This window comes from Bombina bombina, chromosome 8, assembly GCF_027579735.1.
Source record: "Bombina bombina isolate aBomBom1 chromosome 8, aBomBom1.pri, whole genome shotgun sequence".
Lineage (NCBI taxonomy): Eukaryota > Metazoa > Chordata > Amphibia > Anura > Bombinatoridae > Bombina > Bombina bombina.
In genome coordinates this window covers 15653454-15680862 of record NC_069506.1, presented here as the reverse complement: position 1 = coordinate 15680862, position 27409 = coordinate 15653454, and the positions used below count along the sequence as shown (strand labels likewise).

Genomic DNA, 27409 nt, shown 5'->3' with positions numbered 1-27409 from the left:
TAAAAAAAATAAATCATTATTTTATTCTAAAACACTAAAATTAGCTTTTAAGCAAATTTTGAATTTCTCCCATCTTATCTGTAACTAAGGGAGTTTAGCTTAGGATGCATATAATATCTATAGATCCATCTATCTGTAACGTAGAAAAAATGTTTCTATGCATTATAATAATGCTCATTAGTGCAAGTTATATAATATAATAATGCTCATTAGTGCAAGTTATATAATACAATAATGCTTTGATTACAGTTGATCATCATTTTTAAAAAATATCTATCTATCTATCTGTCTAGCTATGTATCTATATATTATCTATCTATCTATCTATCTGTCTGTCTATCATCTATCTATCTATCTATCTATCTATCTATCATCTATCTATCTATCATCTACAGTATCTATCTATCTTTCTGTCTATCATATATCTATTTATTTACCTATCTATCTTTTTTAAATTACATCTGCATCCTATTTTCAGGCTAATCTTTGCTTTGAAAATATTATTATGTCCAGCATCTAGTGTTTAATGTTCCTTTTAATCGAATGGGTAGTGTTTTATGTCCATGAAATATAGTTTAAAGATAAATGATCTCTTAAAAACTAAAAGCAATAATGATAGAAAACAACAGTGCATCTTAAACTAATTTAAGGGGAGATTGATATTTGACATATGGAAATTTAGTGAACATGCGGATAGGAAACTGTACCTTTTTTCCATGGCAGCTGAATTTGTTTATGATGATCTTTAATAAGACATAGGGCAACATTTATCGTCATTGCAGGCAGACTGGTTCAAAAGTAGGGAACCTGTCCGCCTTCAATCCCCACTTACGATGCTGTATCGCATGGGAAATGTAACATTGTTGCCCCCCTGCAGATAGATACTGTTAAGGGAGCAGATAAAAGTTTTGAATCCTCCTATTGTACAATGGATTGTTTTATGGTCTTACAGCATAATGCATTAAATATGTTTTTATCCTGTAAACTGAAGTTATAATGATTATGTCACCCCCCCCCCAAAAAAAAAAAAACACAACCCAACAACAATATCTGGTGATCTGTTAAACAATACACGTGCTCCTTACTCACCAAGCAGTGAAATGCAGCATATCAGGAAAGGATAAAATGAGATGGATCCCATATTGATACTTAGCTCCTAAATATGAAAGATAAAGAAACATTTTGGAAAATATAGAAAAAGTGAGACATATAACATGGCAGCAGATTTTATTTACTTTGTTTGGTTTTAATTTTTTCCATTCTTTGTTATTATCACAGCTTTATTTTCATAAAAGCAGCAGCCACTTATTTTATTCATTTCTTTTATATTTACACTTTGATATAATGCATTAACCACTTCTATATAACTCCTATACCAGGAATGGCACAAGTGTATACAGTAATACCACACTACTTGGATTCATTTGCAGCAATTGCTTTGCTTAATAAACACTTTCCAATGCATTTTAAGTATAACTATTTGTTTTGAATTAAATGTTTCTGTAAAGTCTTTTTAACAAATGAAAAAGGTACTTAAGAAAAGTTTTTTTGGTACTCACTCTCAAAAAGGTTCACTGCCCCTGTCTTATACTGTCAAGCTTGAGAGTATGTTTTTTGTGCTTAGCATATCTATGTCTTTGAGATACTGTATAGTATATACATATATACTGAAACTCTTACAAGTACTACAAATTATAAAAAGTTCTTTAGAATTGCATTGTGTGTGTGTGTGTGTGTGTGTGTGTGTAAGTGTGTGTGTGTGTGAGTGTGTGTGTAAGTGTGTGTGTGTGTCTGGGGAGGGGGGGGGCAGTGAATCAAAGGAACTTACCAGTACAACATACTGCTCCAAAATGTATCATTCCCTCTAATCCATGTGTTATAAGGATATTGGGCTCATATTTTATCATCCAATAGGAGTAAGTTCCAACCTCCTGTGCATCTACAATATGAATGGGTCACAAAAAAATATAGTCAACTAGATAAGCTCTTGTTTCACTCTACAATCAATTCACTCTTTCGTCCATCAGTCCATGGAAAAAAAGTCAATCCACATAATGGATAATACTATTGTTCTCTGACCTAGTCTTCATTAGAGCTTGAAGCTCAAATGAGATACATAAAACAAATATTGAAGTAGTTAGGATAAAACAATTTGTATTAGTACCTGGTGTTGGTGTAGAATGTATGTAATTTAGATGTCTGTCCTCTTTGATTGCTTTAGAAGCTTACTTACTATGTCGATGTTCCCACAGTGTTGTCTGTAACCCAGGAGAGGTTCGGTGGCATAAAATGTTATCTGTAATAACATTTAAAGATCTTTTATGCATTACTAATCATACTTCATCTATTGTGGGTACCTGGTAAATGAGATTACTCTTTTGGTTGGTGGTCATGGGAAATACCTGTACAAGTCTCAAACTCCAAAGTTTCAATTCTGGAAAGCTTCTTCTTTTATCATTCTGTACTTGATAAATTGAGTACATTTCAGTGGGAAAATAATAGCTATTAATTATCAGCAGCCACTTATTGATTCAAATATGAAGGCTCTTTACCAAATGCTGTGAGTCCCTTGCATGGGAAGAAAATTACTATTCAAATAACTCAAAAATCTCATTTCAAAATTGTCATATTTTAAAACCAGTTTAAGACATGATTCTTGGGGGTTGATTAAACAAGTAGCATATGCTGATTCCGACCACGATCGTTTCTGGTCCGCCAGAAACAGAAGATAAGAAGCAGAGGTCAGACGATCGGATTGGGACGATTTCAGTCCGCCACCTAAAAGATGGCACCCCCTGCTAGTGGCCGATTGGCCGCCGGTGAGCAGGGGACAGCATTGCTCAAGCATTTCACTAGAAGCAAGCATGAGCGTACATGATTTTCTACTTCAAATCATGTCCGCTCGACCCTACATAAATCTACCCCTTGATATTTTCCCCATGTGTTCACCAAGTGGTAAATCTTCTACCCATCCTCCTCTATTATCTATCTATCTGTCTATCAATCTTTCTTTCTATCTAAATATGTATCTTTATCTATCTTTCTGTCTATCTAAATATGTATTTCTATCTATCTGCCTGTCTATCAATCTATCTATCTATCTATCTATCTATCTATCTGTCTGTCTGTCTGTCTGTCTGTCTGTCTGTCTGTCTGTCTTGTCTGTCTGTCTATCTATCCTTCTGTCTATCTAAATATGTATTTATATATATATATATCTGCCTGTCTATCAATCTATCTATCTATCTATCTATCTATCTATCTATCTATCTATCTATCTATCTGTGTGTCTGGTCTGCCTTGTCTGTCTATCTTTCTGTCTATCTAAATATGTATTTATATCTATCTGCCTGTCTGTCTATCTATCTATCTATCTATCTATCTATCTATCTATCTATTTTTCAGTCTATCTATCTAACTATCCATCTGTATATCTACTCTGTATGCATCAGTCTGTGTCCCCTTTCTATTTTTTCAATGTTTGATACATTTAATAAAGTTTCTTCTGTTACTTTAAGAGATTAAGGAAAATTATAACAGAATTTTGTAAACCGCAGATCAACCAAGAGTTTCACAGGTAAAATGTATTGCACATTGACTTTGTAAAACCTCATAACTGCATTGTTTTTGCTTATCCACCTGTGTGATTCTTATCCAAGCTAAACTGAGATATCTCTAATAATAAGTTCAACGTCACTTTCTCAATGAAACATTCTCTTCCTTTGGCTTCCATTTAAATAATGTTTATCTTGACCATTGTATGAACATTTAATCTGTACTTAGCAAGCATCACTGCACTTGTTTCCCCAGTCATGTGAGATAAAAGAAGTGATTGAGTAGAGTTGTTATTAAAGGGACAGTAAATATCTTCTAATTACAATATTTTCTTGCTAATTTGCAATAAATGATCATACTAGGTGACTGTGAACAAATTAAACACATTAACACATTGTTTGCTGCAATTGTTTTTTATTAGCCAAACTCTAATCAGTACTACCCACTGTCCTTTCATTTGCAAATGCCATATTGTTATGCAGTTTCTTGTCTAATAATCTCTGCTATGTCAATTAAAGGGACAGTTTACACCAATTTTCATACAACTGCATGTAATAGACACTACTATAAAGAAGAATATGCACAGATACTGATCTAAAAATCCAGTGTAAACCCTTTTAAAAACGTACTTAGAAGCTCCCAGATTAGCGCTGTTGATGAAGTTAGGCTGGGACACCCAGTGAAAGGGGCTAAGAAGGGACTGATAGTTTAGAGCTTGGTTAAGTCTGAAATTCAGCACAATGTTATTAAAAAATAAGCAAAACTATACATTGTTATAAAAACATTCCCAGATAGGCTGTATAAATGGATCATCTATAAAACATTTATGCAAAGAAAATCTAGTGTACAATGTCCCTTTAAGTATAGCTATGTAGAAGAGTTAAGCCTGTGAAACCTGCCACATGCAGTCCAATCCTCAAAATTAGAAACCTCTTTATTAATAAATAAATAAGGGCAAGATTACAAGTTTTGCGGTATGGTGCAGTACAGCTATACTGCTGAAAAATTGGTGATTGCGCGTGGAATGGCAGGTCTCCCGTATTACAAGTCACTGCGGTATAACTGAAATGTAAGCATTTTAGCCTGTAACGCAACTCTCCATTCCGCATTCAAAAAATAACTTTTGAGTGCGGGATTTTCATAGTGGTCAAGCTAAAATGCTTGCGTTATAGTCTATACCGACACGATCCATTCCGCGATCTGAGACCAGTAGTTATGGATTTTGCGAAACAAAAATGTTTCACAAAATTCAGAACTAAAATGTTACAAAGTACACTAACATCCATAAACTACCTATTAACCCCTAAACCGCCACCCTCCCGCATCACAAATATTTTAATAATCCTATTAACCTTTAATCCACCGTCCACCCACATTGTGACTATTAAATAAACCTATTAACCCCTAATCCGCCACCCACCCACATCGCCAACACTATATAAACCTATTAACCCCTAAACCGCTGCCCCCCTTATCGCTAACACTAAACCTATTAACCCCTAATCCACCGGCCCCCCACGTCGCTAACACTGTAATAAAGTATTAACCTCTAACCCGTCAGCCCCCCACATCGCAACTAATAAACTAAACCTATTAACCCCTAATCCGCCACCCTACCACATCGCAAAACACTAAATTAAACCTAACAACCCCTAACTTTATATTAAAAGTTCAATATAACTATCTTAAAATAAATAAAAACTTACCTGTAAAAAACAAAACAAAACTAAGATTAAACAATAAATAAACCTAACATAACTATTCTAATAAAATAAACTACAAATAAAGAAACCTAATTACAATATAAAAAAAAACCTAACACTACGAAAAAATAAAAAAAAATCTAAATTACAAATTTAAATAAACGTAACACTACGAAAAAAATAAAAACATTACCAGAAAAAAGCTAAAATTACGAAAAATAAAAAACAAAATTATCCAAAATAATAAAAATTACACCTAATCTAATAGTACTATAAAAACAAAACAGCCCCCTAAAAAAAAACACCCCCTAACCTAACAATAAACTACCAATAGCCCTTAAAAGGGCCTTTTGTAGGGCATTGCCCTAAGTTAAACAACTCTTTAAACTAAAAAATGACAAAGTCCCCCTAACAGTAAACCCCCCCCATCAAACTAACCCCCCAAAATAAAAAAAACTAAGTCTAATAAAAACCTAAGCTACCCATTGCCACTAAAGGGGCATTTGTACGTTTCTATTTTACAATCAGCCCTTTTATTGCCCATCAATCTTAAAAAAAAAACACCCCAAAAAATTAAAAATATACTAACACTAAGCACAGAAAATCTACTCACAGTTCCTGAAGTCCAGACATCATCTTCATCCAGGCGGCGAGAAGTCTTCATCCAGGCGGCGACATCTTCATCCATCGCAGGGGGACATCTTCTATCTTCATCCCGGTGGCGCGGAGCTGTGTTGGCGCAGAGCTGAGAAGAACCGGCGACCGCAGAGCCATCGAGCGTAGAGGATCCTCTTCATGTGATTGTCCTCCGTCACTGAAGATTGAATGCAAGTTGCCCCTTTTATATTGGGGTACAGCTGCATTCCTATTGGCTGAAAAATTCAAATCTGCCAAAAGGATGCGAGCTGCTTAAATCCTAATCTTAGTTTTTCTTTTATTTATTTCACAGGTAAGTTTTTATTTATTGTAAGAAAGTTATATTGTAATTTTAATATAAAGTTAGGGGGGGGGTTAGGTTTAGGGGTCAATAGTTTAATTTAGTTCAATTTGATGTCTATGGGGGAAAGCGTGCACGAACACGTAAAGTCAGGCATTGGCTTTTGTGCTGTATGGAGCTTACCGCACAACAAGAGAATGTTTTTCAGTAACTTGTAATAGCAGCGCTATGGAGAGTGCGATAATTTTAATCTTGGTGTAAATGAATTAATTAACTAGTTAAATCTCAGGACAGAGATGGGACAAAACAGATAATAACATTCTTACATTGCAGTCTGTAAGAATAAACTTTGAATATTAATATTGAACTATTTCACTGTTACATTTGATATTAGAATGCTACGTTCAAAATATAGAATGTTTAAATTCCATATTTACATTTACATTTTATTTTCAATTCACTTATTTCGAAAATTCCACATTCATTTAGACCAGTGATGGTGAACCTTGGTCCCCAGATGTTTCAGAACTATGCTTAGGCACTTTGCAGTCCAGTCGAGCATCATGGGAAATGTGGTTCTAAAGCATATGGAGGGCCAAGGTTCAACATCATTGATTTAGACTGAACAAATGCAGCCAAAATTGGTTATTTCAATTACTGTCATAATGTTAGTATAAAATACATTGTGTTGCAGTTGTTATAAGGTCAGGTAGCGCAGGGTTAGCCTTTAGAAGTCAGCAGCAGGGAGCATTTTAAATGGACATGAAACCCAAATTTCTTATTTCATGGTCCCCAGATGTTTCAGAACTATGCTTAGGCACTTTGCAGTCCAGTCGAGCATCATGGGAAATGTGGTTCTAAAGCATATGGAGGGCCAAGGTTCATCATCATTGATTTAGACTGAACAAATGCAGCCAAAATTGGTTATTTCAATTACTGTCATAATGTTAGTATAAAATACATTGTGTTGCAGTTGTTATAGGGTCAGGTAGCGCAGGGTTAGCCTTTAGAAGTCAGCAGCAGGGAGCATTTTAAATGGACATGAAACCCAAATTTCTTATTTCATGATTCAGATAGAGAATACAATTTCAAACAACTTTCCAATTTACTTATATTATTTAATTTGCTTATTTCTCTTGTTATACTTTGCTGAAATGTTTATCTAGGCAAGTTCATGTGCAGCAGAGAACCTAGCTTCTAGCTGTTGATTAGTGGCTGCATGTATATATATATATATATATATATATATATATATATATATATATATATATATATGAATGATACAAAGAGAATAAAACAAATTATATAATAGAAGTAAATTAGAAAGTTGTTTAAAATTGTATTCTCTATCTGAATCATGAAAGAAATATTTTGGGTTTCATGTCCCATTAAGTTCTGGGAATTAGAAATCACTCAATTTTCAGAGTTAAATGACATGATAAGGGGGCAAATAAATAATGGAACTATATTGAAAAGTTGTTTATATACAAATAACAAAACATTTTATATAAAAATCTCAAGTTGTTTAATGTCCGTTTAACCAGCTGACAGCAAAGTCAAAGTTCAGTAGACAGGGTCAGGGATGTAGAAAAGGTCAGATAATACATAGGGCAAACACTGTCCGATTAGGTAGACAGGAGAATGATAGAGGAACAAGAAGAATTCAATTACAGTAAATCACAAAATAAGCACTCCTAGAACCAGAAATCTACAAACAGGCAGTATTGACCTTTTGAAGGTTTAACTAAATAGATGAAAAGGTGCTAAAAAAGTCACCAATTGTAACACATGAAAAACCAACAACACTGCACAAGAAATGACATGACCAGTAATCTAGAGCTGAAATGATGTTACTTTACTGTAGCAATGAAATGACATGACCAGTAATCTAGAGCTGAACTGATGTGACTTTACTGTGGTAATAAAATGACATGACCAGTAATCTAGAGCTGAACTGATGTGACTTTACTGTAGCAATGTAATGACATGACCAGTAATCTAGAGCTGAACTGATGTGACTTTACTGTGGCAATGTAATGACATGACCAGTAATCTAGAGCTGAACTGATGTGACTTTACTGTGGCAATGAAATGACATGACCAGTAATCCAGAGCTAAACTGATGTGACTTTATTGTGGCAATGAAATGACATGACCAGTAATCCAGAGCTAAACTGATGTGACTTTACTGTGACAATGAAATGACATGACCAGTAATCTAGAGCTGAAATGATGTGACTTTACTGTGGCAATGAAATGACATGACCAGTAACCCGGAGCTAAACTGATGCGACTTTATTGTGGCAATGAAATGACATGACCAGTAATCCAGAGCTAAACTGATGTGACTTTACTGTAGCAATGAAATGACATGACCAGTAATCTAGAGCTGAACTGATGTGACTTTACTGTAGCAATGTAATGACATGACCAGCAAACCAGAGCTGAACTGATGTGACTTTACTGAAGCAATGTAATGACATGACCAGTAATCTAGAGCTGAACTGATGTGACTTTATTGTGGTAATAAAATGACATGACCAGTAATCTAGAGCTGAACTGATGTGACTTTACTGTAGCAATGAAATGACATGACCAGTAATCTAGAGCTGAACTGATGTGACTTTACTGTAGCAATGTAATGACATGACCAGTAAACCAATGAAATGACATGACCAGTAATCTAGAGCTGAACTGATGTGACTTTACTGTAGCAATGTAATGACATGACCAGCAAACCAGAGCTGAACTGATGTGACTTTACTATAGCAATGTAATGACATGACCAGTAATCTAGAGCTGAACTTATGTGACTTTACTGTAGCAATGTAATGACATGACCAGTAGCCAAGAGCTAAACTGATGTGACTTTACTGAAGCAATGTAATGACATGACCAGTAATCTAGAGCTGAACTGATGTGACTTTATTGTGGTAATAAAATGACATGACCAGTAATCTAGAGCTGAACTGATGTGACTTTACTGTAGCAATGAAATGACATGACCAGTAATCTAGAGCTGAACTGATGTGACTTTACTGTAGCAATGTAATGACATGACCAGTAAACCAATGAAATGACATGACCAGTAATCTAGAGCTGAACTGATGTGACTTTACTGTAGCAATGTAATGACATGACCAGCAAACCAGAGCTGAACTGATGTGACTTTACTGTTGCAATGTAATGACATGACCAGTAATCTAGAGCTGAACTTATGTGACTTTACTGTGGCAATGAAATTACATGACCAGTAATCTAGAGCTGAAATAATGTGACTTTACTGTAGCAACGAAATGACATGACCAGAAATCTAGAGCTAAACTGATGGAACTTTACTGTGGCAATGAAATGACATGACCAGTAATCTAGAGCTGAACTGATGTGACTTTACTGTAGCAATGAAATGACATGACCAGTAATCTAGAACTGAACTGATGGAACTTTACTGTGGCAATGTAATGACATGACCAGTAATCTAGAGCTGAACTGATGTGACTTTACTGTGGCAATGAAATGACATGACCAGTAATCTAGAGCTGAACTGATGTGACTTTATTGTGGTAATAAAATGACATGACCAGTAATCTAGAGCTAAACTGATGGGACTTTACTGTGGCAATGAAATTACATGACCAGTAATCTAGAGCTGAACTGATGTGACTTTACTGTGGTAATAAAATGACATGACCAGTAATCTAGAGCTGAAATGGTGGGACTTTACTGTAGCAATGTAATGACATGACCAGTAATCTAGAGCTGAACTGATGTGACTTTACTGTGGCAATGACATGACCAGTAACCCAGAGCTAAACTGATGTGACTTTACTGTAGCAATGAAATGACATGACCAGTAATCTAGAGCTGAACTGATGTAACTTTACTGTGGCAATTAAATGACATGACCAGTAATCTAGAGCTGAACTGATGTGACTTTATTGTGGGAATAAAATGACATGACCAGTAATCTAGATCTAAACTGATGGGACTTTACTGTGGCAATGAAATTACATGACCAGTAATCTAGAGCTGAACTGATGTGACTTTACTGTGGTAATAAAATGATATGACCAGTAATCTAGAGCTGAAATGATGTGACTTTACTGTAGCAATGTAATGACATGACCAGTAATCTAGAGCTGAACTGATGGGACTTTACTGTAGCAATGAAATGACATGACCAGTAACCCAGAGCTGAACTGATGTGACTTTACTGTAGCAATGAAATGACATGACCAGTAATCTAGAGCTGAACTGATGTGACTTTACTGTAGCAATGTAATGACATGACCAGTAATCTAGAGCTGAACTGATGTGAGTTTACTGTGGCAATGAAATGACATGACCAGTTACCCAGAGCTAAACTGATGTGACTTTACTGTGGCAATGAAATGACATGACAAGTAATCCAGAGCTAAACTGATGTGACTTTACTGTGGCAATGAAATTACATGAGAAGTAATCTAGAGCTGAACTGATGTGAATTTATTATGGCAATGAAATGACATGACCAGTAATCTAGAGCTGAACTGATGTGACTTTACTGTGGCAATGAAATGACATGACCAGTAATCTAGAGCTGAACTGATGTGACTTTATTGTGGTAATAAAATGACATGACCAGTAATCTAGAGCTGAACTGATGTGACTTTATTGTGGCAGTGAAATGACATGACCAGTAATCTAGAGCTGAACTGATGTGACTTTATTGTGGTAATAAAATGACATGACCATTGACCAGTAATCTAGAGCTAAACTGATGGGACTTTACTGTGGTAATAAAATGACATGAACAGTAATCTAGATCTGAAATGATGTGACTTTACTGTGGCAATGAAATTACACTCACATGCTAGTAAAAATGACTTAAGACGGGGGACGCTTCCGGGCTGCGATCAAGATGGCCGACTTACTTTGATGCTGTGTGGACCCACTGATAAATCTGCTGCATATCAGTGATTAGAGCCTTTTCCCAGCCTGAAACTACCTACCTATCGATTCATCCAAAGTAGTGGAACAAATTGATCAGTTTGGGTGGCTCTATTACTAGCATTAAGGTACCGGAACGGTGAGCCTGCGGCGACGGCACACAAGTGTTTGAGGCCTCCACCTAACCCCCCCGGTAGATCCGGGTAATGGCAGCCGATTAGAGCTGTAACCTGAGGAAGTCATACTAACATAGTGAATTTGCAGAATTGACAACTCTTCGGATGTTCTAGACCTGAAATCTATATTAACCTGTCTGAACTGTGTAAAAGCAGATCATGGAGGCAGTTGATCGATGGGAGAGAGAGGTGAAAAGGCTTGAGCTGGATTCCTTTGCTGGGCTCCAACGGGACCTATTTCTTCTCATGAGACAACAGTCGCAGCTGGAAGAACCGGGACCTCGGAGGAACCCGAATGCAGTGACAATCTTATATGCGGTGGATGAAGAGGGGCAGAGAGAGCAAGTGTCGGCTCCGGTTTCATCTACAGTCCTGCAAGTGCCAACAGCTACGCGGAGCGCATATGATAACCCGCAATCTGGCTGGAACTCAGACGCTACTGGGGTCTCTTATTTACCTCCAGACTACGAATATGCAAGCCGCGCCATTCAAGTAAGGAAACCTGAGTTATGGGAAGCCCTACAATGCTTACACTCGATATCTGATTTCTCTCATTCAGATAAATACTTAGAGCACCTCCTTCCAAACTCTGATGGCAGTATATTTATTCACCAAAAGGAACTTACTGACTCTTGCTATTTCTTGTTTATGCCTATCGCTGTAGCTAAGGACAGGAGTTCTAACCCTCTGATGAAGTCATATACGTGGGCTGTACACAAGAGAATAGGTGTGGGCTAACCATGCACTACGGGCTACCCAGCACGTCCTTTAGTGAAGCTAAGGGGAAGATAGTCTCTAATGTTCATTATTTACATAGAAATTCACTTAGCAGCAGCCAGCTTATTCTATGAAGCCTGTGCCCAGTATGATCATATGAAGGACCTAGACTCGCTTCCTGACTGTATTTCCCCATGCACATTTTTTATACGCATAAAAGCTGTTTTGTTTCTGTTATTTTCTCCATAAAGAGAGAATGCGACATTACTAGTACTCTAGAATTGTTTATCAGTTATGCTTAATTGTGACACTATATGTTTAGCTGATACCCTCTGTTCACACACTCTATAGTTATTATTTAGGATGGGTATAACCTTGCCACTTTTTAATCTATATTTGAGTACCAGTATTATTTTTCTTATGCACATACAGTGGTATTTGGATAAATGCGTTTTATGCCACTTTCCTATCATAATACTAAGCTGCATAGGCTGATCGATTTAAATGTGTGTAGCATATTTCCCTTTTTTTTATTTCAATATTCCTCAGCATATATACATAGCATATGGTGCTTGGATCATTGTTGTTTGGTTTTATGTTCTTCTTATATCTCTTAAAGTTGAAGTTTGAGTCCAGGCTCAATGTATAGCATAATCAGATAGCCCTAAACTCCCCTTATTCCTGCAGCCTTAAGATTTAAATGTTTGCTCTCCCGCTATAGTCATATATGGCATTGGTAAGGCAGACATCTAAAGGTAGTGTTCTAAGACCTAATAGTGATAGGCTTCAACTCAGGGGCATGGCTAAGTATTCACTATACATATATATTATTCTCTATATAGATGACTCTCCCTCCCGGGGTCCAAGAGTGGCCCTTATTATTTCCTATTACCCCCCTACAGTAGTAACTAATCCTTCAGAGGTCCAGGAGTGACCGGTTTTTCTTGGGGCTCCATATATTTATCTGTGATGATATAACATACAATGTCTGTGACCATGAATACCATGTTTACTTGTTCTACATCCATGCGTATAAGTTTACAACATATCTTTTGATACATACATAAAAAACAAATTAAATGAGGTTAACTATTGGAGATCCACAAGTGGTCTCCATATATACATGAATACCCTCTGCCGGACAGCTCCAGGTTGCTTTGAGTTACAAAAGTGACCTCAGATATCACCTGGAGGGTACATAGTTTATTTGGCAGATGATATCCATCTTGTTGTTGTTACTGGAACTTGTCATTTGCATATGTGTTATTACTTTAATTTGGTCCATATTGATTTTATTGTATGCAACCAATCTGTGCTGTATGTTTCCTTAGCGTGTTCTGTATGCCTTATTTACAACCTCAATAAAAATAAAAAAGACTTAAGACGAAAACCACCAAATGCATTTCAGAGGTGGTGTATGAAAATAGTTGCATTTTTTAAACTTTGAGGCCCATTTATCAAGCTCCGTATGGAGCTTGAAGGCCCGTGTTTCTGGCGAGTCTTCTAAAGACCGCTGCTTCATAACCCTGTCCGCCTGCTCTGATGAGGCAGACAGGAATCGCCGCAATTCAACTCGATCGAATACGTTCGGGTTGATTGACACCTCCCTGCTGGCAGCCGATTGGCCGTGAGTCAGCAGGGGGCAGCATTGCACCAGCAGCTCTTGTGAGCTGCTGGTGCAATGCTGAATACAGAGAGCGTATTGCTCTCCGCATTCAGTGAGGTCTTGCGGACCTGATCCGCACTGTCGGATCAGATCCGCAAGACCTTTCATAAATAGGCCTCAATGAATGAGTTAATAAGTCCAGAAAAAAAGCTATCTTCTTGGTGCACAGGCTACAAATGACTTTAAAATTAAAGATGTGACGATACCCCGGCTACCCCGACTGGGTAGGTCCGCCAAACGGGTCCTGCTTCCTCCCTGCCGATTGCAGCTATGTAGCTGGCAAGTGACCACAGCCTGTAGCCACCCCTGATCCCCGACAGCACCAGTACTCAGGGTCCCACCCTGTGGCAGACTCCAGCTACCCAGACTAGGTAACTCTGCCAGAGTGCCCTTCCTCTGCCTGGAACAGGCTGCTATGTAGCCCAGGAAAGTGATTCTAGCAGGAGCCCACCTAAATGACTAGAAAGATTAGCATTCAGGTGAAATAAGGACTGATTTTATTGTAAAACATACACTCCTTTTATACACACAGCTCATCTTGATAACACAAAGGACAATCCCACAATTTTCCCGCCCCTCCAGACTGACCGGCATCTCCATAGCAGCCACAGTCACACAGAATCCCAGGACACAGGGGTAGCGGTTTTAGGGTGATCCCGGGGGAGCGGCAGCACTTCCAGGGTGTCATTTTAAAGCTCTTGGTCCCCAGATGCCACAGTCTAAAAATCAATAGTGAAAAAGGGGTAGTGTACAAGCGCTAAGGTAATCCCCAAGCTGTATCCAAACAGAGATCCTAACCAACCTCCAAAACCTACAGTCTAAAAATCAGCATGATTTGTTACCGGAACCAGAGTTACAGTCCGTTGAAGTTATGGGGTTAGGGGTGTCCAAAACCCCCAGTTCCCGAAGGAGCTCCCATCCGATAGTTACCCCAGCTCTTGTCCACTCTAGGGGCTACCAATCCCCAAAAGAGGGGAGCTCTGGGGCAAAGGGCTGCTGGAGCGACCAGGGGTAAAGTGAGCGGATGATCTACTGTCCTGTGGCCGACCGGGAGTTCCAGGAGCCTGGCCAGCCTGAGAGGGGTTAGGCGGGTGTCCATTGTGAGGCGGCCGACCAGGAGTTCCAGGAGCCCGGCCAGCCTAGGAGGGTTTTCCTGGTCATAAACCAACTCTTCTCTGAACACAAAAACAAGCCAACACTAAGCAAACAGTCTCCAGAGATGGTGGTTGCTCTGAGGAGCCCAAAACCACTGAGAAACAACAGGGGTGAGGTTGTAGGGGGGTGGGGGTAGCCTTAACTGTCTGGTATCCGTGACAATAGATTAACACAAATCTTTCTTTATGCTTAAAAGGTGGTTTATTCTTTAGGGGAAAATATTTTAATATATACAACAGCATATTCATGTACTCATTGTCACAGAATACAAAGCAAATGCTTTGTTCATTTATTGCACATTTGGACTCCTACATCAAAATATGTGATATCAAGGTGTGTGTCTCAAAATGTATCACTGATATTTTATCTTTATATTATATAAACTGTTATATGAATATTTATCAATAAATAAGAATTAGGTTTAGCTTTCTAGGCTTCTTCATTATGAAAGGTTTACTGAAGGTTAAATATTGGTTTTTTTTTTGTTTCAAAACTCACCACAGGCACTCGGCTATGTTATATGATGAATTACACAATTGTTAGATGACCTTATATTCATTGGACTATAAAATTGCATAGCTGTTCAAAACAAATGTTTAATTAATTACCAATGAATTTCCCTGTAATAACGATAGAGATTGCTGTCTCTGTGCAACTTTTACAGTTAATGACAATTTCATTGGAAAAAATGATGATTCTTACCAAAGACCACCACCAAATGCTATATATAGATATCATTTTTATTATTCCTGTGTAAACTATAACATTGTACTAATCTTATTTTAAATAGAGGCAAAGCATTGTGCATAATGTGACCATCTGTATCTTAAAGTTTCAATCCTTAGATGGTATATTGGAAATGCAATACTTAAGAACGGGGTAATAAAAATATGTATGTCAAGGCTGCTGTTTTTGTAAAATAAAAAATATTATGCTCTGATGATGATAGAATGTATTTAATTTGAATTCTGATCAAACCATTTATATATATATATATACACACACACACACACTCCATGTGGAGGGTGAATTTTATTATCTTTTGAATGAACAACTGTAGCGAATGTCCGCTCGACCTCGATAAATATGTATCAGCAGACTACTGTAAACTGGTACTGAGAAAGCATATGTAGCTAATATCAGACTACCGTAAACTGGTAAATAGAAGGCATATGTAGCTAATATCATCAGACTACTGTAAACTGGTAAATAGAAGGCATATGTAGCTAATATCAGACTACTGTAAACTGGTACAGAGAAGGCATATGTAGCTAATATCAGACTACTGTAAACTGGTACAAAGAAGGCATATGTAGCTAATATCAGACTACTGTAAACTGGTACTGATAAGGCATATGTAGCTAATATCAGACTATTGTAAACTGGTAAATAGAAGGCATTCATAGCTAATATCATCAGACTACTGTAAACTGGTACAGAGAAGGCATATGTAGCTAATTTCATCAGACTACTGTAAACTGGTACAGAGAAGGCATATGTAGCTAATATCAGACTACTGTAAACTGGTAATGAGAATGCATATGTAGCCAATATCATCAGACTATTGTAAACTAGTACTGAGAAGGCATAGGTAGCTAATATCAGACTACTGTAAACTGGTAATGAGAAGGCATAGGTAGCTAATATCAGACTACTGTAAACTAGTACCAAGAAGGCATATGTAGCTAATATCAGCCGACTACTGTAAACTGGTACCGAGAAGGAGTATATAGCTAATATCATCAGACTACTGTAAACTGGTACTGAGAAGGCATCTGTAGCTAATATCAGCCGACTACTGTAAACTGGTACCGAGAAGGAGTATATAGCTAATATCAGACTACTGTAAACTGGTACCGAGAAGGCATATGTAACTAATATCATCAGACTACTGTAATCGGGTTCTGAGAAGGCATTTGTAGCTAATATCAGCCTACTGTAAATGGGTACTGAGAAGGCATATGTAGCCAATATCATCAGACTACTGTAATCTGGTACCAAGAAGGTATATGTAGCTAATATCATCAGACTACTGTAATCTGGTACCAAGAAGGTATATGTAGCTAATATCATCAGACTACTGTAATCTGGTACCGAGAAGGCATATGTAGCTAATATCAGACTACTGTAAATGGGTACTGAGAAGGCATATTTAGCCAATATCATCAGACTACTGTAATCTGGTACCAAGAAGGTATATGTAGCTAATATCATCAGACTACTGTAAACTGGTTCTGAGAAGGCATATGTAGCTAATAGCCTACTGTAAAATGGTACTGAGAAGGCATAGGTAGCCGATATCATCAAACTACTGTAAAACTTGTACCGAGAAGTCATATGTAGCTAATATCAGACAAATGTAAAGTGGTACCAAGAAGGCATATGCAGCTAATATCATCAGACTACTGTAAACTGGTACCAAGAAGGTACAGTATATGTAGCTAATATCAGACTACTGTAAACTGGTACCGAGAAGGCATATATAGGTAATATCAGACTACTGTAAACTGGCCTTCAGATTACTGTAAACTGGTACCGAGAAGGCATATGTAGCAAATATCAGAATACTGTAAACTTTTACAGAGAAGGCATATGTAGCTAATATCAGACTACTGTAAACTGGCCTTCAGATTACTGTAAACTGGTACCGAGAAGGCATATGTAGCTAATATCAGAATACTGTAAACTGGTACCAAGAAGGCATATGTAGCCAATATCAGACTGCTGTAAACTGGTACAGAGAAGGCATATGTAGCTAATATCAGACTACTGATATTAGCTACATATACCTTCTCAGTACCTGTTTACAGTAGTCTGATATTAGCTACATATGCCTTCTCTATACTATTTTACAGTAGTCTGCTGATACTAGCTACCTATGCCTTCTCGGTACCAGTTTAAAGTAGTCTGCTGATATTAGCTACACATGCCTTAGAACCAGTTTAAAGTAGCCCGATGATATTCGCTACATATATGACTTCTCGGTACCAGTTTACATTAGTCTGATATTAGCTAGATATACCTTCTCTGTACAGGTAGTTTATGGGTGTTAGTGTACTTTGTAACACTTTAGTTATGAGTTTTATTGCATAAATAACTACTGGACTCAGATGGCGGTACGGATCATGTCGGTATACGCTGTAACGCAAGCATTTAAGCCTCACCGCAAAACTTGTAATGGCAGCACTAGGGGAATCCCATGAAAAAAACACGTCTTTTTTTGAGTGCGAGACGGACGTTGCGTTACAGCTATACAACGCTGAAATGACTTCATTCCTGCTCTTGGGGTACATAGCTCATGGGTCCTGTAGATAAAAAATAAAATCCTCCAATACTAAAGACTGAAGTTCTGATTAAATACCTCCATCTACACACGTCATTACAAAGCCAAAACCAACAAAATGTATTCAATATCAAAGCATGTGAGGTTTTATTTCCTAGAACACTTTAAGTATTGATTATTTATGAGTCACTTGGATGCTTAAGGCCTCAAAATCTTAAGACATGAATATATCTTGACTGCTATATGGCAGCAATGTAGTGTTTACACAAAACATTGCTAGAAATGGTGTCCCTCCAACCATGCTCTATGTTATGCCTAAAGGGACACAGTTCCCCATAAATGGGTTATTGTTTTGCAAAAGAAAAAGTTGCATAAGAACATAATAGCTGACATGATGCATTTCCTATTCAATAATGATCCAGTAATGCTTTTATCAGCTGATCAATTCACTTTTGTTCTCTGAAACTCTTGACCCCATTAAAATAAAAAAATTGTACTGCTGCCACCTTTTAGCAGTATCACTAGCTACTTAACCCAAGTTGTAGCTGCTGTCCTAAAAAAATCCTTATAGGAAATGCCAAACAGATTTGTTAACTCCAAAAGAAAGATTGATTCTGAATACAGATGGAGTGGAAAGGGGCCATTGACCCCAGAAAGAATGACCCTTGAGGGCGAGTCTGTAAAGTGAGGTATCAAATAGGAGTTACACAGGAGTGGCTGCATATCAAATTATTTATCTGTAGCAAAATTCCCCCCCCCCCCCCCCCCCCCCCGCCAAAAAATTATTTTTCTTCAATTTTGATATTGTTACAGCTTGGCGGTGGTACTAGCCATCCTTACTTTAAGCATATTGAGCATGCCCATTTGTGATGTCATATGTGCTGCACCCCAGTTGAGCTGGAAAGGGCTCCATATATTATATGTTTAACCATTTCATCAACACCCTGCCCCCCCCCACCCCATGATTCAGATAGGGCATGCAATTTTAAACAACTTTACATTTTACTTTTATCAATTTTGCTTTGTTCTTTTGATGTTCTTAGTTAAAAGCAAAACCTAGGTAGGCTCATATGCTAATTTCTTAGCCCTTTAAGGCCGCCTCTTATCTGAATACATTTTGACCATTTTTCACAACCAGAGTGCATTAGTTCATCTGTTCTATATAGATAATTGTTCTCACACAAACACGTTGTTACCTAGCAGTCAGCACCAATTGGCTAAAATGCAAGTCTGTCAAAAGAACTGAAATAAGGAGCAGTCTGCAGAGGTAAAAAGTCAATTAATACAACTTTTTTTATGCAAAACTGGTGGATGGGTAATAAAAGGGATTATTTTTTTAAACTAAATATTCTGGTTTAGACTGTCCCTTAAATTTCAAGATTAGGCTAATTCATGTCAAACATTTTGATCCCTCACTAGATGTTCTAGTTTTTCACTTATTTTTTTGCTTGAATGTCTTTTCTTTTGTTGCCAGCACAGTATTTTGTCCTGTGGTATTGCAATTTTGTATTCATCCTAATTTAATGCTCTTCTCCAAGATCATATATTCCCAATGTCTCCAGTTAATTATGCTGGCCTTTAATAACAGATCTGTTCTTGAACTCTGATTTGGCTAAAAAAAGGATACCATAAATTATGACCCATTTTCTTTTACATTATATCTATATACATATTAGGTTATTTTACCATTAGTTACTATTGTTGGAATCCCATTGTGTGTATTCTCCTAGTAGCCTATTTTATTGGGCTGTCTCCATTAAGGACAATAAACCCTTGACTTTGCATCAGAAATTTGTATAATTTGTTATTAGATTGGTACTACATTTCTCAGGTTACTTTATGTAAAGTTCAATGTGAACAAAATATCAAATTCAGTTTAATATCTTAACTTTCATGGATATATTTGGGTTTAGAAAATAGCATCTTTGTGGTGGAGTAAAGGCAACACTGACCCAATAGAGGGAATCACTAACATTTTCAGGAATACGATAAATAGTTCAGGCAAAGTAGTTTTGGTTTAAGTCAACTATTTAGGAAGTGCACTAAGTTTATATATTTCCTTTATAAAAAAACAATTGGGATGAGGAGCAGAAACATGAACAAAATGACAATAAATGGTTTACAATTTTATTGTTTATAAAGTAACGATTCTTCCCATACATTTGTTAGACAGATTTAGATAGCAAATTCAGCTAAGAGGCCCCATAAAGATATCTGGCAACCATTCTAAGAGAGTATTTAGTTTCCAATTTTCTTAAGGACGCAGAAAAAGAACCTTTAAAAATGCAACGATTTAATAAAATCATGTATTATTGAAATCTTGTCCACAGGAAGGATTTGAATACATTCTTATCAGGCTGTTGGTCCTATGTAGGGTTAAACATCTGGCTTTGTAGTGGTCAAGGACAGATTCATGGAATCTTCATAAACTTACATATCACTGTAAGGAAAAAAAGAGCAAATAAAAAAATAAATATTCAAGTGTATGGTTGAGCAACGTTCATATTTAAAACTTTGGACACATCAGCAAATGTCTTGTAATTAACAGAAAGGGGTCATGATTGGCTAGTTGAATGAAAGGTGATAAGCAATTGTGGGTTGACATCTTGCCTGTATAAAAGGGAGTCACTCACCAGCTGTAGAAATCAACAGCTCTCCAGGATGTAATGAGCTGCATGATGGAAGATAAGGTCTCTTTGCCAGGTCCACGGAGGTCATCTGAGGGGTCTTCATTAAAGTTTCCACATGCTCCACAGAGCTCTTTAGATAGCTCTTCACTCACAGTGAGAGTTAGATCTCCATTGTCCGACAGCTCAATCCTCAAATACACACCCAACTGGACGAAAACAGAAGTGTCCCCAATGCTAGCTCCAAGAAAATCAACTTCTCCTGGAAGGTTAGTTTTTCTTCCATTCACCTAGAAAAAAAATCCAAAAAACCCCCCACAAGTGTCTAATTATATAAAACTTTACATAGCTCACTCAGACAAGTTAAGCAAGTGCACAAAACAAATCAATTTCTATAGCCCTCTTATTCTTGGTATTGTTAATGATTTTCCATTATGGAAAGTTGGAGAGAAAATAGGTTTTATTTTAGATGAGATGATTGGGATATATGGAAGCTAAAGGCAGAAATCCAACGATTTGCACTGGTGTTTAAAAAACAAAACAAAAAAAAAAAAAAACACAATCTAATGATAGCTTACCCAGGCTTGTCTGTCTTTAGTGATGGTTACCAAACCACTGTGAAGGAAAATGTGGATCATGGCAACAGATGGTTTAGATTTTCCACAGTCTTGAACATGGGCTATTATTCTGAACCATGACTCCGAGTCTGCATTACACAAAGAAACAACCTCAAAAGCTCCAGTTGACACAGCTCCTCCAGACATGCCATCAAAGGTAGAAAACATCTGTGCCTTCAGTGAGCATACCCCGTCCGCCCTGTAGCATCCTCTCTTTCCATTCTTAATTTCACAACGCTCATTGGAGCGGCATTCCTTAGCCTCACAGAGCGTTACCCCATCCTGGCACGTGCATTGCAAGCTACAATCAGCGGTAACAAAAGAATCGCCATCCTGTGCAAAAGATTATTTTTAGTTTAGTGAAAGTTTTTCTTAACAGGAGGTTAAGAAATTAAGCAGAAAAACAATTTAATAATTTTCTGTGTAAGATTAGTTTGCTTAGATGTATTTTAATCTTACTCTATTTACTGCTAAGGCATAGTTTTTCACTACACATAAATATATATTACATTTAGTTCTAATAGGTGCACTATATTCTATATGCGCACATTTTTATTCATAGAATTTGATGGGGGGGGGGGGAGAAATTATATATATCTCCAAACTTAAAAATTGCTTATTAGAGACTACCAAAAGTTGTTCTCTATTAAAATATTTAAAGTTATATCATTAGAATTCTGATGTACTTCTATTTGGTAGAGCTACACATTTCATTACAACTTTGTATTTAAAATAGTGTATAGGATTGATCAAAAGCTAAACAAAATATTTTTTTATATCAGCCAACCACTACTTAGTATGAATGTATATTCAAATATATAAAGGTTTTGTTGAGAATCTAATCTGAATTGTGCAACTGTGGTCTTTTTAAAACTTGTATTTAAGCAGAAGGCTTTTCTGTGATATAAATAAATACACATTTAAATAGAAGGTATAGCTGAGAATTTTTTAAATAAATAAAAATAAATTCTTACACTGAAATATCTGCCGTTGAAAACACAACCACATTGATCCATACTAACACATTGGTCTCCATCAAACACATAGCCGGCGTCACACTCACAGCCCTCAAAGCAACGTGATGTACAGGTTAGTGGGGCCATGAGGCTAGAGCAAGTGTTCTCACAGGTTCTGGTACAAAGTTCATAGTGGCTGTTGGCTGGACAGGTCATTGCTGTTAAAAATAAAAACACATGTGAAAGCTGCATACATCAGTTTAGAAACTATAGACTGCCCAAAAAAAAACAAAAAAAAAAAAAAAAAAAACAACCCAATGCACTTAAGATCGTACTCACGGCAGAAGGTTTTAGTTCTCCAAGAGACAATGGTTACACCAACAGTATGGCAGGCTGCTGCATAGGCCTGAATGCTCTTGCACACTATTTCATCCTTCCCATCTGCAGCGCAAGCATCATAGACACAGTGGTTAAAGTATTCAACTGGGCTGATCTTGGAGTGGCATGCTTTAAATGGTCCAGCTGCATTAGTTATCATACCACAAGACGATGTAGCTTTGTAAGGTTGGATTGTGGGCCCTTCACACACAGGACATTGATCTCCACAGCCATCACTGCATTTAGCACCTTCAATTTTTACTTTCCAAGAAACCCCAAATTCATTGACATTACTGACAACTTGCTTGTTGGGAAGCTGGAATTCATCTTTTTTGTCTCCATTAAAGTTGCCACAGAGACCTCCAACTTTACTACGATATGAACCAGGGATATTCAGGATAACATGGTAAACCACATCATAAAGAAGCTTTAGGCCAAAGTCAGTTTGAAGAACAACATTATTTCCCTCTTGGTTTACAGAGATAATTCCATCATCAATAGTAAGAGGCAATTTTATGATCTCTCTATCAACCTATGAATGAAAATGCATTATAAACATGTAAATATTTACCCCGTTGGACAATTTAGTTGTAGGACTATTGGCAACAGCTTAGGAACAAAGACTGAATATTAAATGGTAATTGAAGAAACCATTTTGCAACCAAAACTTATACTGGCATGACATTTAGGCGATTTAGGATGTGCAAGATTAAACAAATATAACACAAACAAACCTTCACACTTGACCTCTTTCCTCTTTCAATGGCAACTGTATAACCATAGACAGAAATGACCACCAGCCTTGTTACAGCCACTTTGCCATTTCCATAGCTCTCATTCTCCACAACCACTGAGAACTTTTCTAGACCGGAGTCTTCTTCCACAAGTTCTGCAAATGTGTAGGTGCATGTTCCTTGAAAATCAAAAGTGAGACCATCAAAGGAAATATAGTGTGGATCTCCAGAAGCAACACAACTTCCATAATCTGTTGGTCGACACCCACAGACTCCATTAACCACTGTGCATTCCTCATTGGGCCCACATTTTTGAGGCTTGCATACTACAACTCCATTTTCTCCACACTTGCATTTCTCTTCACATAATCCTTTAGGGAAGAAGACTGCATTCTTCTGGTAATACTTATCCTGGTAGACGCATCCACATTTGGCAATAGGGACACATTTATCACCACTTAATATAAACCCATTGTCACAATAGCAGGCCTCCATACAAGGTGAGTCACATCCAGCTGGTGAGGAGAGACCATGGCAGGTTGCAGGGCAGCCATTTCCGCACAACTCATAGTGGCTGTTTGGTGCACAGAATTCCGCTAAAAAACAATAATTTAAAAATTCTATTATCCTTTACTGAAGAAATAATAAATGTCTAACAAAAACACTGCAGAACCTTTGGTGTTTAAAACATTTGTAGAACAAGGTTTACATTTTAAAATAATTTAGTGCTTGTGTCCTAAACATTTGTTTGGTGCATGTGGAGGGGTGTGGGCATTTACTAGAGCTGTGGGTGTTCTTTACAGCCATTAAGAAATATTGCTGTAGGAATGAGTAAGGCACAAATACGTAATACCTGTTCAGTAAGGGTTTTGTTTTTTTTAATAGTAATTGAAATAATTATGAAGGCAAAAGTATTTGTAACAATGTACCTGCTACTTTAGTATGCATCACAGAATAAGCACTAAACACAAATTGTTAAATCACAATTACCCTATTTAAGGTTATTGAAGGGAAATTTCCCAGTCAACCACATGGGCATTAAAGGGACATTCCAGCCAAAACTGAAATCTACATAGAAGCATTTCAGTTTTGAATAGAAACATTCTTGTAATATGCATGTATTGGTAAAATGTTTTTTTAAAAGCTATAGCCCTTTCAAAAGTGTATTTAAGTATGCACCGTGCACCATGACCAAGGACTAGAGGTCAGAAGCGGTGTCTTATTCTTTGAATACCCCAATAAAGATGGAAGTTTTTGCATAATTGGTGAGTGCTGCTGTTTTCTTTGGACTGTGCACCAGCATTTTAAATACAGCACTTGCTCAGAGAGCCTGTTACTTGTGCCATCTGGTAATGACTCAATTTGTTTATTGCTGACATGATACAAGCCCCACTGGTGCTCTGAGCAGCTGCAGTATAAAACATGCTAACACTAAAACAGTGATAACTTACTAAAAGCATTTTTGCCAATATATGTATATTGCAAATATGTTTCTATTTAAAAGATGTAATTCATCTATGTATTTATATTTTGACCGGATATAGATAGATAGATATATAGATATATATGTATTTATATTTTGACCGGATATAGATAGATAGATATATAGATATATATGTATTTATATTTTGACCGGATATAGATAGATAGATATATAGATATATATGTATTTATATTTTGACCGGATATAGATAGATAGATATATAGATATATATGTATTTATATTTTGACCGGATATAGATAGATAGATATATAGATATATATGTATTTATATTTTGACCGGATATAGATAGATAGATATATAGATATATATGTATTTATATTTTGACCGGATATAGATAGATAGATATATAGATATATATGTATTTATATTTTGACCGGATATAGATAGATAGATATATAGATATATATGTATTTATATTTTGACCGGATATAGATAGATAGATATATAGATATATATGTATTTATATTTTGACCGGATATAGATAGATAGATATATAGATATATATGTATTTATATTTTGACCGGATATAGATAGATAGATATATAGATATATATGTATTTATATTTTGACCGGATATAGATAGATAGATATATAGATATATATGTATTTATATTTTGACCGGATATAGATAGATAGATATATAGATATATATGTATTTATATTTTGACCGGATATAGATAGATAGATATATAGATATATATGTATTTATATTTTGACCGGATATAGATAGATAGATATATAGATATATATGTATTTATATTTTGACCGGATATAGATAGATAGATATATAGATATATATGTATTTATATTTTGACCGGATATAGATAGATAGATATATAGATATATATGTATTTATATTTTGACCGGATATAGATAGATAGATATATAGATATATATGTATTTATATTTTGACCGGATATAGATAGATAGATATATAGATATATATGTATTTATATTTTGACCGGATATAGATAGATAGATATATAGATATATATGTATTTATATTTTGACCGGATATAGATAGATAGATATATAGATATATATGTATTTATATTTTGACCGGATATAGATAGATAGATATATAGATATATATGTATTTATATTTTGACCGGATATAGATAGATAGATATATAGATATATATGTATTTATATTTTGACCGGATATAGATAGATAGATATATAGATATATATGTATTTATATTTTGACCGGATATAGATAGATAGATATATAGATATATATGTATTTATATTTTGACCGGATATAGATAGATAGATATATAGATATATATGTATTTATATTTTGACCGGAGATAGATAGATATATAGATATATATATATAGATAGAGAGATATATATAGATAGAGAGATATATATAGATAGAGAGATATATATAGATAGAGAGATATATATAGATAGAGAGATATATATAGATAGAGAGATATATATAGATAGAGAGATATATATAGATAGAGAGATATATATATATATATATATATATTATATATATATATATATATATATATATATATATATATATATATATATATAAAAATCTGCTTGGAGAAGTTAAAATGTAACTTGTCTGGTTTAAAGCATAGCATGTAACGTAATGATGAATCTCAATAGTGAATAACTTACGGCAGAAGGTGGCCGATCTCCATTCTTGTATTTTGACACCAGCAGCTTGGCAAGCTGCCACATAGATACCAATGGCATTACAGAATGAGGATGGGTGACCACTGTACTGACATGCATCATAAACACAATCATTGAAATAGGGAGCTGGGTCAATAGTAGCGTAACATTGGCTGAATGGACCACTGGGTTTGGTGAGGATTCCACAGAATTTCTCAGTTTTGTAGGCTTGTTTTTGAGCTTCAGAACACAGAGGGCATTTTCCAGTACACTCAGGTGAGCAACCAGGGACATTCTCTACTTTCCAGCTATCACCAAACTGTACGGAATTTGCAGCTTCTTTTCCGTTTATGGTGAAATCATCATTGGGATTCTTGTTGTTATTGCCACATAAGCCACCAACAGCATTGGCATAAGTGCTTGGTAAAGTCACTGAGACATAACTGTACCAGTCATAGGTTACAGTAACATCAAAGTCTGTTTTTATCACTCCTTGATTGCCACTGATGTAGGCTACAATTTGGTTACTTTGGTAGTAAAATGGTAGTGCGGTAACAACGCCATCAACCTGAAACAGTAATAAAAGAACAGGATACAGATTAATGCAAAAAAGTTGTCAAAATGCTGCTTTTGCAGGGAAAGGTCTATGTGAAGGATAGATTATAATTGTGAATAAAATTGTTCCAATGGTTGCAGTAAGTTTAACACATGTACACACAAGTGCATTCTACTAAGTGCATATATGTTAATATTGTCCACCATCAGAGCATAGGAAACACAAGTGCATTTGACTATTGTGAAAACTGTAGTGATTTGTGAAAAAAAAAAAAAAAAATA

The 27409-nt window shown here is 36.2% G+C and overlaps 1 protein-coding gene across 1 annotated transcript in view; it reads right to left on the bottom strand.

The window, feature by feature from the left end:
• Positions 1-20234: 20234 nt before the first annotated feature.
• The window catches only part of LOC128638748 (IgGFc-binding protein-like), a 38064-nt gene continuing 30889 nt past the window's right edge, over positions 20235-27409 (bottom strand). The window contains exons 12-18 of the mRNA XM_053690885.1: positions 26576-27140; positions 23434-24029; positions 22661-23231; positions 22340-22539; positions 21327-21698; positions 20755-21038; positions 20235-20561 (exon numbers count right to left, since the gene is read on the bottom strand). Of these exons, the coding sequence (XP_053546860.1) occupies positions 20552-20561; positions 20755-21038; positions 21327-21698; positions 22340-22539; positions 22661-23231; positions 23434-24029; positions 26576-27140 (2598 nt within the window). The 3' untranslated portion in view covers positions 20235-20551. The remainder of the gene's footprint in view (positions 20562-20754; positions 21039-21326; positions 21699-22339; positions 22540-22660; positions 23232-23433; positions 24030-26575; positions 27141-27409) is intronic.